General features: G+C 40.2%; 1 protein-coding gene across 2 annotated transcripts in view; it reads left to right on the plus strand.

Annotated features, from left to right (window-relative positions):
* The window catches only part of dnajc10 (DnaJ (Hsp40) homolog, subfamily C, member 10), a 55,024-nt gene that overhangs the window by 34,960 nt on the left and 3,901 nt on the right, over positions 1-16,163 (plus strand). For both annotated transcript variants that reach the window (XM_059966803.1, XM_059966804.1), the window contains exons 16-20: positions 4,629-4,730; positions 4,823-4,978; positions 7,084-7,217; positions 8,659-8,712; positions 10,104-10,251. In XM_059966803.1, coding sequence (XP_059822786.1) covers positions 4,629-4,730; positions 4,823-4,978; positions 7,084-7,217; positions 8,659-8,712; positions 10,104-10,251 — 594 coding nt within the window. The remainder of the gene's footprint in view (positions 1-4,628; positions 4,731-4,822; positions 4,979-7,083; positions 7,218-8,658; positions 8,713-10,103; positions 10,252-16,163) is intronic.

A 16,163-nucleotide genomic window follows, 5' to 3' on the forward strand; every position in this document is an offset into this window, starting at 1 on the left:
GCTGATGGGTCCACCTGATACAGCATCTGAGACAATGTAACACATCCTTATTCTTCACAGGACTTTCTCCTACATTTCTGTTCTAGTTACTGGTATGAGATTTTAATCAATAGCCTTTTGACTTCAACAGGAGACGACACTGCTAAACTGAATAGTAGGTGTCATCAAAGGCCTCAAGGAGTTTGAGAAAAGATTGATGGCTGTGATTTTTGATGAGAACTGATGCATGGTTATCAAGGTGAACCAAAACAAAATGAGTTGGAAGAGAGATGGGCAAAAGTCTGCGGGATTGTATGTTCAAGTATCTGCAGAGGGAAGTGGGTTAGGTATTGGTGCAATTCTTTGAGCACAGAGAGGTTGAGGATAAGTGTTCCAGGATGGAATTGCTTTATTATTGTCAGATGTACCAAGGTAGAGTGAGAAACGTGTCTTGCATACTGTTTATCAATTCATTACACTGTACATCGAGGTAGTATAAGATAAAACAATAACAACGCGGAGAAGGTGCAGTGCAGGCAGACAATACATTAGATCATAACAAGATTGACTGAGGTCAAGAGTCTATCTTAGCGTACTATGGAATCATTCAACAGTCTGAAAACAGCAGGGATGAAGCAGTCTTTGAGCCTGCCAAGCATGCATTCAGCGTTTTCTATCTGCTGCCCGATGGGAGAGGGAACAACAGAGGATGGGATAGCTGGGATCTTTGATAATCCTGGCTGCTTTACTTAGTCAGCAAGAAATGTAGACAGAGTGCATGGAGGGGAAACTGGTTTTCTTTGATGTCCTGAATTATGCCAACAACTCTCAGCAGTTTCTACCAGTCAACGGCAGAACATTTGCCACTTCGAGCTACGATGCATCCAAAGAAGATGCTTTCTATGATGCATTGATTAAAAATTGGTAAATTTTGAAAAAGAATTACCAAACTTCATTAGACACTTGTGGAAGTGAGGTGTTAGTTAGCTTTCTCGGCTGTGGTGTCTAAGTGGTTGGACCAGGACAGGCTATCGATAATGTTCACTCTCAGGAACTTCAAATTCTCAACACCATTGATGTAGACAGCAGCATGTGCACTGCCTTCTTCCTGAAGTCAATGACCAGCTCTTCTGTTTGCTGACATTGATGGAAAGGTTGTTGTTATGCAACTGTCTTACTAAGCTTTTCTCCTTCCTGTACTCCAACTCACCACTGAAATGTCATACAGTATGAAAACTTATAGATGGAGTTAGAACAAGACTTGGTCAAGTAGTCATGAGTGTACAGTAGAGTAAGGGGCTGAGGGTACAGCCCTGTAGAGCATCAGTACTGAAAATAATCTTGGCAGAAATATTGCTACCTGTTGTTACTGATAGCAGTCTGTTGGTCAAGAAATTAAAGATCCAGTTGCAGAAAGAGGTGTTGATACTCAAATATCAGGGATTGCTAATGAGTTTACTTGGAAATATAGGATTGAAGGTGGAGATGTAGTCAATAAATAGTCTGACATAAAAGTCTTTACTGTCTAGATGCTCCAAAGATGAGTGTAGAGCTTGGGAGTTGGCATCTGCCATAGACCTGTTCCATTGGAAGGCAAATTGCAGTGAACGAAGGTTGTCTGTGTAACCCCCTGGGTTGCCTCAGGCTCACTCAGCTCATTCTCATCTAGAGGGAGCAGCCTTCGGCCCCGCCAAACTGGGTAATCAGCTTCTGTGGATGCTGTGTGATGTCCCCGCCTCGACAAAGAACAAGCAGGACACCATATGCGATTAAATGATTACAGTTTATAAAGATTACTATAACTAAGTAATTAATAACGATACAGTATACATGAAGGAAAAGAAAATAAAGAAAAGGCGCCAAACTTATCAAAGCCCAAATCACTTCGTGCACAACCGTTGGAGCTCAATTACTGAAGTCTTCTGGCCACCATTCGATCCCCTCCGAACTCCTCAACTCACAGCTCAGGACCACTCAAAGTGGTCAACCAAGCACATCTATCTTCGTCTCCTCTCCTTGGGGTACCTCCTGGCCTTGGACCCCCGCTTGGGGTCCGTTCCTCGCCCAGTTTACAGCATCGCGTCCTCTCTCTCTCACCCCCTCGCGCCGATCTCCTCAAAAGCCCGCCAACAATAGCTTACAGACTCAGAAGAAAGAACAACATTAATCCCAATTGGTTTACAGAGGAATACAATTCTCGTTATCAGTAAATTTCAACCCAAACAAGCTTCCAGCACTCTCTCGCAACAAAGAAGCAGTCCTACTTTTAACAAAACAAAAGAAGTCATTTTGATTAACATGCGCAGAAAACAAAGAAAAAGAAGAAACCCCCCCCCTTTACATCTGGAAGACTGGAATTAGTAGGTGCCTTGACCAGCCCGTCAAAGTACTTCATGATGGTAGGTATCAGAGCCACTGCATCGTGGTCATTAGGGCATGGTACCTTGTTTTTCTTTGGGACCTAGATGATAGTGGTCTTAAAGAAGGTCGGATCCTCAGACTGAAGCAGCGAGAGTTTAAAAATGTCTGCAAATACTCAGACAGTTGATCTGCACAGTGACATGGCCAGGTACACCATCCATGCCAAATGCTTTCCATGGGTTCACTCTCCAGAAGACTGATTGTGCACCTGCAATGGTGACTGTGGGTTTAGGTGCATTGGAGCTTGTCAGGGTGGGTGGTGACATACCCATCCCCTTCTGCTCAAAATGTGTATAGAATGCATTAAGCTCATTGCGAAGGGATGTGCTATTGCTGCCCAACTTTGTTCTGTAGCCTGTTATAGCGTATAAGCCTGCCACAACTGATGCCTGGGCTAGGACTTGATATTGGACAGTAATTGTCTCTTGGCATCTCTGATAGCTTTACTAAGGTTATATCTTTATTTCTTGTAAACAGTCATAGTTACTTGATTTGGATGTTGTAGTCCTAGACTTCAGCAGGGAGTAGATCTCCCAGGTTATCTGTGTTTCCAGTTTAGGAACACCTGGATTGTCCTCTTTGGTACATGCTCCTCAACAAACTTGTTGATAAGTCTGTGACAGTTGTGACAAAAATCATCTAAGCTAGAAGCTGAGTCTTTCCACATGGACTATTCTACCAACTTAAAGCAGTCATGTTGAAGTTCATCTGCCTTCATACCAGCGCTGTACGACTTTCTGTACCAGATCCTCATGTTTCAGCAGCTGTTTGCATGGAGGGAGCTAAGCCTGGTGGTCTGATCTATCAAAGTGTGGATGGTGGTGTGGGGGGGAGGTGGTTGGCTCAGTAGGTATCTTAGATGGTTGTATAGCAGTGATCTAGGGTGTTTGAGTCTTGGCTTCATATCCGTCTGAGGTGAGATGTAGACAGCTGTCAGGATAGCTGAAGTGAGTTGCTGTGTCAGGTAGAATGGGTGACACTTCATTGTTAAATAATTGAAGCAGGAGGAGTTGGAACTCACCAAGAACATCACGTCCAAGCACTGAGAGGTGTTAAGAAGCCGACCCCTCTCCCTCTAACTTTACCTAGGGATACTCTGCCACAGCTGGTGAATTGAGAAGTTCTCAAGTTGTATGGTGCAGTCAGATGAAGTATATGATAAGCCATGTTTTGGTGAGATATAACATGCAGCAGTCTTTTAGTTCTCTTTTGTAGTCCTGTCTTGCCCTTAGTTTATCAACTTTGTTTTCAATGGTATGTCAGTGAGCACTATGCTGGGCAGGGGACTCTTTCATGTTAAAAGAGTAACATGGGCATAGGCTGCCAACAGCAGCCAGCCAGAGTCCTCTGTCCTGAGCCGGTCTTTCAAGATTATCCCATCTTCAAAACCTGAGCCTCTGTACCTCCCTCTGCGACTGGATCCTTGACTTCCTCATGGAGGGGTACTGGAGCAAAAGGGATCAGCTGGTTGAGTGGTGTTGCAGCAACAACCTTACACTCAATGTCAGTAAGACCAAAGAATTGATTTGGACTTCAGGAGAGGGAAGTCAAGGGAACACACATCAGTCCTCATTGAGGTATCAGTAGTAGAAAGGCTGAGCAGTTTCAAGTTTCTGCAGGTTTAACATTTAGATCCTGGGGCCAACATATTGATGCAATTACAAAGAAGCCACAACAGCCTCAAAGAGGCACCGTCCATCGTTAAGGACCTCCATCACTCTGCACATGTCCTCTTTTCATTGTTACCATTAAGGAGGTGATATAGGATCCTGAAGCCATGCACTCAGTGTTTCAGGAACAGCACCTTCCCCTCCACCACTAGATTTGTGAATAAGCACTGCCTCATTATTTTTTCCTCTCTCTTTGCATAACTTACTTAATTTATATACAGTATAGATAAAAGACCTGAAGTGCCACCTGCACGAGAAGGTAAATGACTGCTGAAGGACCTGGAAGACCTGAAATGGATTCAGCTGGCCTGTAAGTGATGGTGTAAACTTTGAAAGGCCAGGGAACCAAATGGTCTTGAGGCAGGAGAGAAAAACATTGTAGTCAACAGTTCAGGGAATAGCCGGGGATCCGAAGGCAGATAGCCATGGTGAGCTTTGGAAATGAAGTGATGGAGAATAACTGAAGAGAGAAGAACTTATTATACAATAACATGTCTGAGAGACAAGGCTTGATTGGGGGAAGGAAAGTTCAGGATTAATAATTTTGTTTCTTTCCAGCATGGTATCCAAGCTTATCCAACAACTTTAATATTCAACCAGTCCAATGTTCATGAGTATGAGGGCCATCACACAGCCAGTGAACTTTTGGAATTTATTCAGGTATGAAGCTTTTATGCAAAATGAATTTGTTTTAGTAATTATTTTGTTAGCTAATAAATTTTGTTTTGTTGTCTTTATTTATTTATTTACAGGATCTCATAAATCCTTCAGTTGTTATACTGACACCAGAAAACTTTGAAGGATTGGTTATAAGGAGGTCACAAGATGAAGTATGGATGGTGGATTTCTATGCTCCATGGTGTGGTCCTTGCCAAGCACTGATGCCAGAATGGAAGAGGATGGCCAGGGTAAATAAATCACTTTTATTTTGCACCTCCTAAAGGGTTAAGTTAGGCTGTTATAAACTCATCTTCATTCAAACTAAGGGATTTTGCAGGGGGAAAAATACTCAGCTTCAAACTATTTGAACCCAAACTTGGTTGATGTGACGCTAATTTATTTGGAAATAACTTTCAAATTAATTTCTAATGATTTGAAGGAATCTAAATTTAGCCCATTGCCTTCATTTTAATGTGACTCACACAGTGAATTGCTTTATATTTCATGCTTTATTGCTATTAATTTTACTGCATTCATATACTTTTTAAAAGTAAGTTACAAATTTTGCACAATGTGACATTAGCACTGGTTGAATTTTTAAAATTTTGCATTTATGGAAACTAATATGTGCTGGCCTTTTGTCTGGAATACTTGTGCAGAATCGTGTCACATTTGCACCAGGAACTCAACTATTCTATGTCATGAAGAATCCAAAGTAGTACAATTTTGGTCAGCTAATGAAAGGAATGACCTTTTTGAGCAGATATGGGAAGAAATAGAACAATTTAGTTGAATTTATGTCAATTGCTTCATTATGAAACTAGTTTGAAAATGCCATTTTTTTTAAAACCATAAACACAAGATTCTGCAGCTGCTGGAAATCTTAAGCAACCCACCAGAAAATAGCAGAGGAACTCAGCAAGTCAGGGTGCATTTATGGAAGAGAATAAACAGATGTTTTTGTTGACACCCTTCATTGAGACTGAAAAAGAAGGGACCAGATACCAGATTAAGAAGGTTGGCAGTGGGGGGGGGGGGGGGGGGGTGGGGGTGGTGTTAGGAAGTAGTACAAGCTGCCAGGTAATGGATACGTTACAGATATAACCAGCATAAGTTAACAAAAGCTTTAATTACCTTAAATGTAACATAACTTCTATGATAAACATAATCACATTATTGAAACTTAAGAGAGAGAAGAAAGAAATGGTGAAGTACTGTTAAGACTTTTCAGGTTGGTTCAGGAACCTGATGACAGAAAAGACTTGTTGAAACTTGACATGTGGGTCTAAGTGGCAGCATCGAGAGAGGGTACAACCTGGATGGCAGAGGTGCTTAATGATGGATGTCATCTTCCTGTGACGTAGTGTTTTGTAAATTTCCTCAGCGGGCCATCAACCTGTTAAATTCATTTTGTCAAATCAGTGTAAAATCAACCTAATAAATTAGTTCTGCTGAGATTTGGATTGAACTCAACATGGCTAAAGAAGATATGGGTACTAACCTTTCTAAAATATCTATAACTATCCTGATGGAATAGGCAAATGAACTAAGCATCCTGATCATCCGCACCCCTGTGAGCAATTATTATGATTCAAAAACAGACATTTGATACCATTTATGTCAGTCTCAAAGTTAGCAGTGGTATTTTTATAATGTACAGATCTCTGACCAGTTGATAAAGATGTCAGCATCTACTCACAAACAAGAGAAAATCTGCAGATGCTGGAAATCTGAGCAACACACAAAATGCTGCCTGGCCTGCTGAGTTCCTCCAGTATTTTGAGCATCTTACTCACTGGCTGTTTTGCATATCATTGAAGGCACAGTTTGTTTTTTTTTCCTCCTTAAAATAGAGCATAATAATGTTTCAGAGCATTCTATAACAATTGTCCTGTAACAATAAATAGAATGTGTAGTTGTTTGAAAGCCTAAGATACAAAAAACTCAGTATTGGATATTACAGGAACGCTGCTCAGATATTCTGCATCACGGATGCACCAAAAGACATATTGAGCCAATAGTATACTGGATCAACAGAATCAGCTTTTGTGTTCTGAAGAAAGAGCATTCCAAATTGCACATTAAGGATTTGCATTCATTTAAAAAGCAGAAAAAATAAGGTAGTGATCCAATTTCGGTCCAAGATAGACAAATCTGTAAGGCTTTGAGGACCTTGTGTTGTAGACAATAAACTTTGTATTTCAATCCCGCCTGGTAAATTAGGTTTAAAGTGTAATTGTAGTGTATGTAACTTAGTAAGTGCAACACTCAAACATTTGTATCCAGTATTGCACAAGTCTCAATTTTCCCCAAATTACTTGAATACTAATGTGTAGCTGGCTTCTCTTTGTAGATGCTAAATGGAACGGTCAAAGTAGGCAGCATGGACTGTCAGAAGTACTATTCCCTGTGTCAGAAAGAAAATGTGCAGTCCTACCCAGAGATACGACTCTTCCCACTGAACACTAATAATGCTTATAAGTACCAGTATGTATTATTAAAAGCTTCTTTCCTTATGTATTTTACAACTATTTAATTCATAGTTAATTTAACCTCTGAGTAATGGCTTACACAAAAGTTGCATATTCTCATAATTCCTTAGGTAGAAAGCCTTCTACCTATTTAGTATATACAGCTCTCAAAGTATTCCCAGCAATTTCATTCCTCCACCTATTTCTTAATAACCTGCTCTCTCTTGCAACCCCATTAATCCCTGCTCCTTCCCCTCCAACACTCTGTACCTTCCACTGACATGTAGGGTAACTAACCTACTAGCCAGCACATCTTTGGAATATGGGCAATAACCAAAACACCTGAAGGGAAGCGTGTGGTCACAGGGAAAATGTCCAACCTCCACACAAACAGCATCAGAGGTCAGAATCAAATCTGGTTGCTGTTGCTGTGAGGCAGCACCATTCCCTGTCATGCCACCCCAGAAACACTGATCCTTTATCTACTTCTGCCTCAAAGCTGCCTTTTTAATTCTACATTTCTGCTAACTTTCAGCATGTGATCCAGATGCTTTGTACGTCCAATTACCTGCCCAAAATTACAACAAATTTACATGAGGAACCAGAAAGCTTAGCAGATTGGTAAACAACCTTTGTGGAAATTTTAATTGAGGCCTGGCGTGTAACATGATGTTGATTATTTTTTTTTTCTACTCTATAGAATGTGAAATCTGCTAATTATTGTGGTTTTAATGGTCATGCTTTATTGATTGTGTCTTGTTCTTGCTGTTAGTGGCCAGATACAGGATATATAGCTGCCAAAATTCAGCATTAAATTAATATTCCCTATGAAGATTGGTTGCATTTGGAAGTAGATGCTACACGAGAGTTGCACTTTAATTCTACATTAAAGAATTTACATCTATCTTTAAAAATGTACCCAGCAGGGGATTTTAATGTGTTAAATATGGAAACAGTACATGGCAAAATTGATGGTCAAAGTTGATTAGTTCTTTCGAAAGCAAAATCTACTATGGGCTTTAGTAGACTGGTGGATGGGAAGCACACTGTGATTAAATACATTTAAGGTGAATTAAAGATTATGAAATATTGCACTGGAGAGGTCAGAGATTGAAATAAAGCCTTGAAACAGTTAATGTATTTGGAAGCAAAGCCTTGGAACAGTTCAGTGGTCAAAAGGTATTGTTAATATAGAATGAGCAATGAAATTAAATATGGGCAGACCTCGAGGATGCATAAATCTTTGCTTTAGTAGTCACCGGTGAAGTACCAAGAGAAGATTACTGGATATACTTGTGATTAAGGTAATCTTGGGCAGAAATGACTTAGTAAGTCTTTGTTGGTTTTGTCATGCATGTTAACCAACAATTTTACCAGGAATTGTTTTGATTCTATGATTAACTGCAGTAATTCTCAATCTCTTGAATTGAATAACAATTTCATATTTCTTCTTGCAGTAGCTATAATGGTTGGTCCAGAAATGCGCAATCTCTTGGGTCTTGGGCACTCAGGTAACTTTTAAAAGATTAGAAAAGGTTACCTTCTCTTGTCACTTGTACTTTGAAATTTGCGGTGAAATGCATCGTTTGAAACAAATCAAATCAGTGAGGAATTACTGGGGAGCCTGCTAGTGTTGCCATGCTTCTGGCACCAATATAGCATGCCCACAACTAAATTGTTTTACTGTACATCGTTCGAATGTGGGAGGATGCAAGAACACCTGAATGAAACCCACTCGGTCACAGGGAGAATCTACAAATTTCTTACGAACAACAGAGGGAAGTGAACCTTACAGCTAGAGTGCATTAAACACTACGTTATGCTTTAAGCTCCAGCTGTAAGGTCAGAGTTCAACTCCGGCTTAAGATCCTATAAGATAATTTTTAAAATTAATACTTACAAATATTTACTCATTTGCAGCTGACTAATGATCATGGCTTGAAATGTAGCACTTCTCTGATTCAGCAGATGAAACAAGCTCATGATTGTCTATTGTATTTAAACAAAAAACAAATTTAAATTCAAAAAGATCTGCTTTTCTGAGATAGAAGTATTAAAGATATAAGCTTATTTTAAAATTGGACATACTTAATGAGATATGTACCACAATATTCATTAATTATGTCCAGAAAAAAGAAGTTACAACTACCATGAGTGACCGCACTACATTGAATGAATTGATGAAGAACAATATATTGTGAGTGCTACAGATCTGAAAAGCAGAACGTCATTAATGTTTGGCTGATTTGGCATCTGCGGAGATTTTTAATAAGTACATTATTTCTAAAACTAAGATTTTAGAATTCAGAATTCTGATTATATGTTGTGAAAAGCCCAGTTTGTAACACTGTTTCAAGAAAAATCCATTGTAATTGCCTAAGTGCTCAATTCTATATTTAAGAGAGAAGTATAAATGTTTTTCAATATAAAGCATTATGAAAATTATGGGGCCTGGACTATGAAAAGGAAAAGCTAATGATTCGGTAAAGAGCCTTGGTCAAGTAATTGGGAATTCCCGTTTCAATCCAAATTTATAAGTGATTGTAAGAAGATTTTGTTGAAGTATTTTAAAATCATCAAGAACTTGTGGGGTAGATGTGGATAAAGTAGATTTCTTGGAAAAAGTCTTTAAGGGGTCACAATTTAAATTATACAATATGACAAAGTAAGGTATTACTACTTCCTCTTGTAAAGTTCTGGAAATCTAAAATTCGTTTTGTAGAAGAATTAATGGACAATGGACTAACTGAAAAGTAGGATAGGTATATTTTTATTAAGGGTGTCATGGGGTGTAGATCAAAAGCACATTAATAGAGTTAACATGTGGTTCAGCCATAATATCACTGAACTAGCACTCTAACTTTTAATTGATCAACTTTCATTTGACTTTTTCTTTATTCAGATTTCTTCCTCAAACCGCCATAGACTTAACACCAGAAGACTTTAAAAACAAAGTATTAAAAGGAAAGGATCACTGGGTGATTGACTTCTATGCACCCTGGTGTGGCCCTTGTCAGAACTTTGCTCCAGAGTTTGAACTTCTTGCTCGGGTAAATATCTTGTTATTATGATGTAGTAACCTGTGTTTCTTCTTTTTTACCATTTTTTCAAAAATAATGTTCAAAATTTGTCTCTCTACATCTTCTTTTGTTAAACTGTGGGAAGATATTTAATCCCCTTGTCATTCAATTAATGCAATGAAAAAGGGTCAGAAGATTGCAAGGATGGGTTACAAGTTCACCTACACTCTTGATAAAGACCATCAGACATAGAAGCAGAATTAGGCTATTCAGCCCATTCCATCATGGCTGATTACAGACATTATTATCCCTCTCAACCCCATTCTCCTGCTTTCTCCCCGTAATCTTTGACGCCATTATATAGAAAAGTACATTACCAGAAAGACCATTCAGAACAGAATCATATTTATTATCACTGACATAGACTCATAGAAAAGTACAGCACAGAAACAGCCCCTTCGGCCCATTAGTTTATGCCAAGCCATTTAAACTGTCTACTCCCATCGTCTAAGTCTTGAAATTTGTTGTTTTGTGGCAGCAGTACAGTGCAAGTTATAAAATTACTATGTTTCAATAAGAAATAAGTAGTGCAAAAAAAGAGAGCAAAATGGTGAGAAAGTGCTCATGTGTTCAATAATCTGATGGTGGAAGGGAAGAAGCTGTTCCTAAAGGGTAGAGTGTGTCTTTAGGCTCTAGTGCCTCCTCCCTGATGTTAGTAATGAGAAGGGGGCATGTCCTGAATGGTCAGGGCCATAGTGATGGATGCCATTTGACAACGTCCTCAACGGTTGGGAGGTCTGTGCCCACCTCAGAGCTGGCAAACCAGAGGGCAATGCCACCAGTCAGAATGCTCTCTATGGTACATCTGTAAAAATTTGCCAGTCTTTGGTGACATCCCATGATGTCTGTGGTGACAGTGGTGCTAATTTAAACTGCATATCTGCCTGCTCTCGTCAATACTGAGTACACCATTTAAACAATCACGGTCTGGGTTCTAAAAAAGTATACATGAATGTCTGTGGTAATGCCTTCTACAAAAGCTATTTGGAGTCAGGTATTCCAATCAATGAGGTGAGATTGGCGCTGTGGGTTGTAGAGATGCCTTGCCTTATATATCAAAAAAGACACACAAAGTCAGGTTACTGACAGAGCCTGCTCTTCTCAAGAAAGATCTCGTAATGTGCACCTTGCCGCGATCAAACCAATTTTCAGAATACCTTAGAAGGAGAATTGTAGAGTTGCATGAAGCAGGAAAAGGCTACAAAAGCATTTCTTAAGACCTAAATGTTAATCAGTCCACAGTTGGAGGAAGTTCAGTATTGTTGCTACTCTCCTTAGGAGTGGGCATCCTGCAAAATCACACCAAGAGCATAACGTACAGTGCTGAAGGAGGTGATAAAGAACCCAAGGGTAACAGCAAAAGACCTGCAGAAATCTCTTGAATTTTCTGAAGTCTCTGTTCATGTGTCCACTATAAGAAAAACACGGAACAAGAATAGCGTTCGGAGAAGGACACCATAGATGAAACTACTGCTCTCCAAAAAAAAAAAGATTGCTACACGTCTCAAGTTTGCAGAAGACCACCTGGATGGTCTATAATGCTTCTGGGACAATGGTCTGTGGACAGATGAGACAAAAGTTTTGCAGAAATGTACATTGCTATGTTTCGAGGAAAAGGGGCACTGCACATCAACAACAAAACCTCAAACAACAGTGAAGCATAGTGGAAGGAACATCATGGTTTGGGGCTGCTTTGCTGCCTCAGGGCTGGACAGATTGCAATCATTGAGGGAGTAATTCAAAATTATATCAAGACATTTTACAGGAGATTGTCAGGATAACAGTCTGTTACCTGAAGCTGAATAGAAGTTGGATAATGCATAATTCTGTGGAGGTGATCGGGAGTCCCGGATGGTAGTTTGCCTCCCTGGTGCCAGGGTTTGGGACGTTTCTGATCGCGTCCAAGATATCCTGAAGTGGGAGGGTGAGGAGCCAGAGGTCATGGTACATGTAGGTACCAATGACATAGGTAAGAAAGGGGAAGAGGTCCTGAAAATGAGAGTATAGGGAGTTAGGAAGGCAGTTAAGAAGAAGGACCACAAAGGTAGTAATCTCGGGATACTGCCTGTGCCACGTGACAGTGAGAGAAGGAATGGAATTAGGTGGAGGATGAATGTGTGGCTGAGGAATTGGAGCAGGGGGGAGGGATTCAAGTTTCTGGATCATTGGGACCTCTTCTGGGGCAGGCGTGACCTGTTCAAGAAGGATGGGTTACACTTGAATCCTTGGGGGACCAATATCCTAGCGGGGAGGTTTGCTAGGGCTACAGGGCAGACTTTAAACTAGTTAGATGGGGGGGTGGGAATCAATTTGAGGAAACTATGGGAGAGGAGAGTTCACCAGTACAGCAAGTAAGTAGACAGTGTGTGAGGGAGGAAAGGCAGGTGATGGAGAAGGGATGCGCTCAGCCCGAAGATGTAGGGGAGAAGAAAGAAAAGGATAATAAATTTGAATGCATTGTTAGGGATGAAAAGAGAGGAGGAGGTGGAGAGTATCTTAAATGTATCTATTTTAATGCCAGGAGCATTGTAAGAAAGGTGGATGAGCTTAAAGCATGGATTGATACCTGGAATTATGCTGTTGTAGCTATTAGTGAAACATGGTTGCAGGAAGCGTGTGATTGGCAACTAAATATTCCTGGATTTAGTTGCTTCAGGTGTGATAGAGTAGGAGGGGCCAGAGGAGGAGGTGTTGCATTGCTTGTCCGAGAAAATCTTATGGCGGTGCTTTGGAAGGATAGATTAGAGAGCTCCTCTAGGGAGGCTATTTGGGTGGAATTGAGGAATGGGAAAGGTGTAGTAACACTGATAGGAGTGTATTATAGGCCACCTAATGGGGAGCGTGAGTTGGAAGAGCAAATGTGTAAGGAGACAGCAGATATTTGTAGTAAACACAAGGTGGTGATTGTGGGAGATTTTAATTTTCCACAAGTAGATTGGGAAACTCATTCTGTAAAAGGGCTGGATGGATTAGAGTTTGTGAAATGTGTGCAGGATAGTTTTTTGCAACAATACATAGAAGTACCGACTAGAGATGGCAGTGTTGGATCTCCTGTTAGGGAATGTGATAGGTCAGCTGACAGATGTATGTGTTGGGGAGCACTTCAGGTCCAGTGATCACAATAGCATTAGCTTCAATATAATTATGGAGAAGGACAGGACTGGACCTAGAGTTCAGATTTTTGATTGGAGAAAGGCTAACTTTGAGGAGATGCGAAGGGATTTAGAGAGAGTGGATTGGGTCAAGTTGTTTTATGGGAAGGATGTAATAGAGAAATGGAGGTCATTTAAGGGTGAAATTATGAGGGTACAGAATCTTTATGTTCCTGTTAGGTTGAAAGGAAAGGTTAAAGGTTTGAAAGCACCATGATTTTCAAGGGATGTTAGAAACTTAGTTCAGAAAAAGAGGGATGTCTACAATAGATATAGGCAGCATGGAGTAAAGGAACTGCTCAAGGAATATGAAGAATGTAAAAGGAATCTTAAGAAAGAGATTAGAAAAGCTAAAAGAAGATACGAGGTTGGTTTGGCAAATAAGGTGAAAGTAAATCCAAAAGGTTTCTACAGTTATATTAAAAGCAAGAGGATAGTGAGGGATAAAATTGGTCCCTTAGAGAATCAGGGTGGTCAGCTATGTGTGGAGCCAAGGGAGATGGAAGAGATTTTGAACGATTTCTTCTCTTCGGTATTCACTAAGGAGAAGGATATTGAATTGTGTAAGATGTGGGAAACAAGTAAGGAAGTTATGGAACCTATGACAATTAAAGAGGTGGAAGTACTGGCGCTTTTAAGAAATTTAAAAGTGGATAAATCTTCGGGTCCTGACAGGATATTCCCCAGGACCTTGAGGGAAGTTTGTGTAGAGATAGCAGGAGCTCTGACGGAGATCTTTCAGATGTCATTAGAAACGGGGATTGTGCCGGAGGATTGGCGTATTGTTCATGTGGTTCCATTGTTTAAAAAGGGTTCTAGAGGTAAGCCTAGCAATTATAGACCTGTCAGTTTGACATCAGTGGTGGGTAAATTAATGGAAAGTATTCTTAGAGATAGTATTTATAATTATCTGGATAGACAGGATCTGATTAGGAGTAGCCAGCATGGATTTGTGCGTGGAAGGTCATGTTTGACAAACTTTATTGAATTTTTTGAAGAAGTTACGAGGAATGTTGACAAGGGTAAGGCAGTTGATGTAGTCTATATGGACTTCAGCAAGGCCTTTGACAAAGTTCCACATGGAAGGTTAGTTAAGAAGGTTCAGTCGTTAGGTATTAATGCTGGAGTAATAAAATGGATTCAACAGTGGCTAGATGGGAGATGCCAGAGAGTAGTGGTGGATAATTGTTTATCGGGATGGAGGCCAGTGACTAGCGGGGTGCCTCAGGGATCTGTTTTGGGCCCAATGTTGTTTGTAATATACATAAATGATCTGGATGATGGGGTGGTAAATTGGATTAGTAAGTATGCCGATGATACTAAGGTAGGAGGTGTTGTGGATAATGAGGTGGGTTTTCAAAGCTTGCAGGGAGATTTATGCCGGTTAGAAGAATGGGCTGAATGTTGGCAGATGGAGTTTAATGCTGAGAAGTGTGAGGTTCTACATTTTGGCAGGAATAATCCAAATAGAACATACAGGGTAAATGGTAGGGCATTGAGAAATGCAGTGGAACAGAGAGATCTAGGAATAACAGTGCATAGTTCCCTGAAGGTGGAGACTCATGTAGTTAGGGTGGTGAAGAAGGCTTTTGGAACGCTGGCCTTTATAAATCAGAGCATTGAATACAGAAGTTGGGATGTAATGTTAAAATTATACAAGGCATTGGTAAGGCCAAATTTGGAATATTGTGTACAGTTCTTGTCACCGAATTATAGGAAAGATATCAGTAAATTAGAGAGAGTGCAGAGACGACTTACTAGGATGTTACCTGGGTTTCAGCACTTAAGTTACAGAGAAAAGTTGAACAAGTTAGGTCTCTATTCATTGGAGCGTAGCAGGTTGAGGGGGGATTTGATCAAGGTATTTAAAATTTTGAGAGGGATAGGCTGACGTGAATAGGCTGTTTCTATTGAGAGTAGGGGAGATTCAAACGAGAGGAAATGATTTGAGAGTTAGGGGGCAAAAGTTTAAGGGAAACATGAGGGGGTATTTCTTTACTCAGAGTGATAGCTGTTTGGAATGAGCTTCCTGTAGAAGTAGTAGAGGCCAGTTCAGTTGTGTCATTTAAGGTAAAATTGGATAGGTATATGGACAGGAAAGGAGTGGAGGGTTATGGGCTGAGTGTGGGTAGGTGGGACTAGGTGAGATTAAGAGTTCGGCACGGACTAGGAGGGCTGAGATGGCCTGTTTCCGTGCTGTGATTGTTATATGGTTATAATAATCCGAAGAACAACAGATTGGTTTAAAAAGAAGAAAATTGGTGTTTTGGAATGGCCAAGTCAGGTCCAGACCTTAACCCAATTGAGATGCTGTGGCATGACCTGAAGAAGGCTGTTCATGCAAGGAATCCCATAATTATTGATGAACTGGAATAGTTGTATATGAAGGAATGATCCAACATTCCTCCTCGCTGTTGGGCAAGTCTGATCAGCAGCTTGATGGTGGTTATTGCTGCTAAAGGAGGTTCTACCAGTTATTAAATGCAAGGGTTTACAAAATTATTCCAGCTTGGCCTGTGAATGATTAAACAATATGTTCATCAAGGACATGACAAGTACAATTGTTAATTTGATAATAGCTTAGACAGATTATGTTTGTCTATTACTGTAATTTAGATCAAGATCAGTTCACATTTTATGAGTAATTAATGCAGAAAACCAGGTAATTGCAAATGGTCCACAAACATTTTCGTGCAGTTACAGCTAATCATAAGACAAACTTGCTGCAAT

This window comes from Hypanus sabinus, chromosome 4, assembly GCF_030144855.1.
Source record: "Hypanus sabinus isolate sHypSab1 chromosome 4, sHypSab1.hap1, whole genome shotgun sequence".
In the NCBI taxonomy this organism is placed as follows: domain Eukaryota; kingdom Metazoa; phylum Chordata; class Chondrichthyes; order Myliobatiformes; family Dasyatidae; genus Hypanus; species Hypanus sabinus.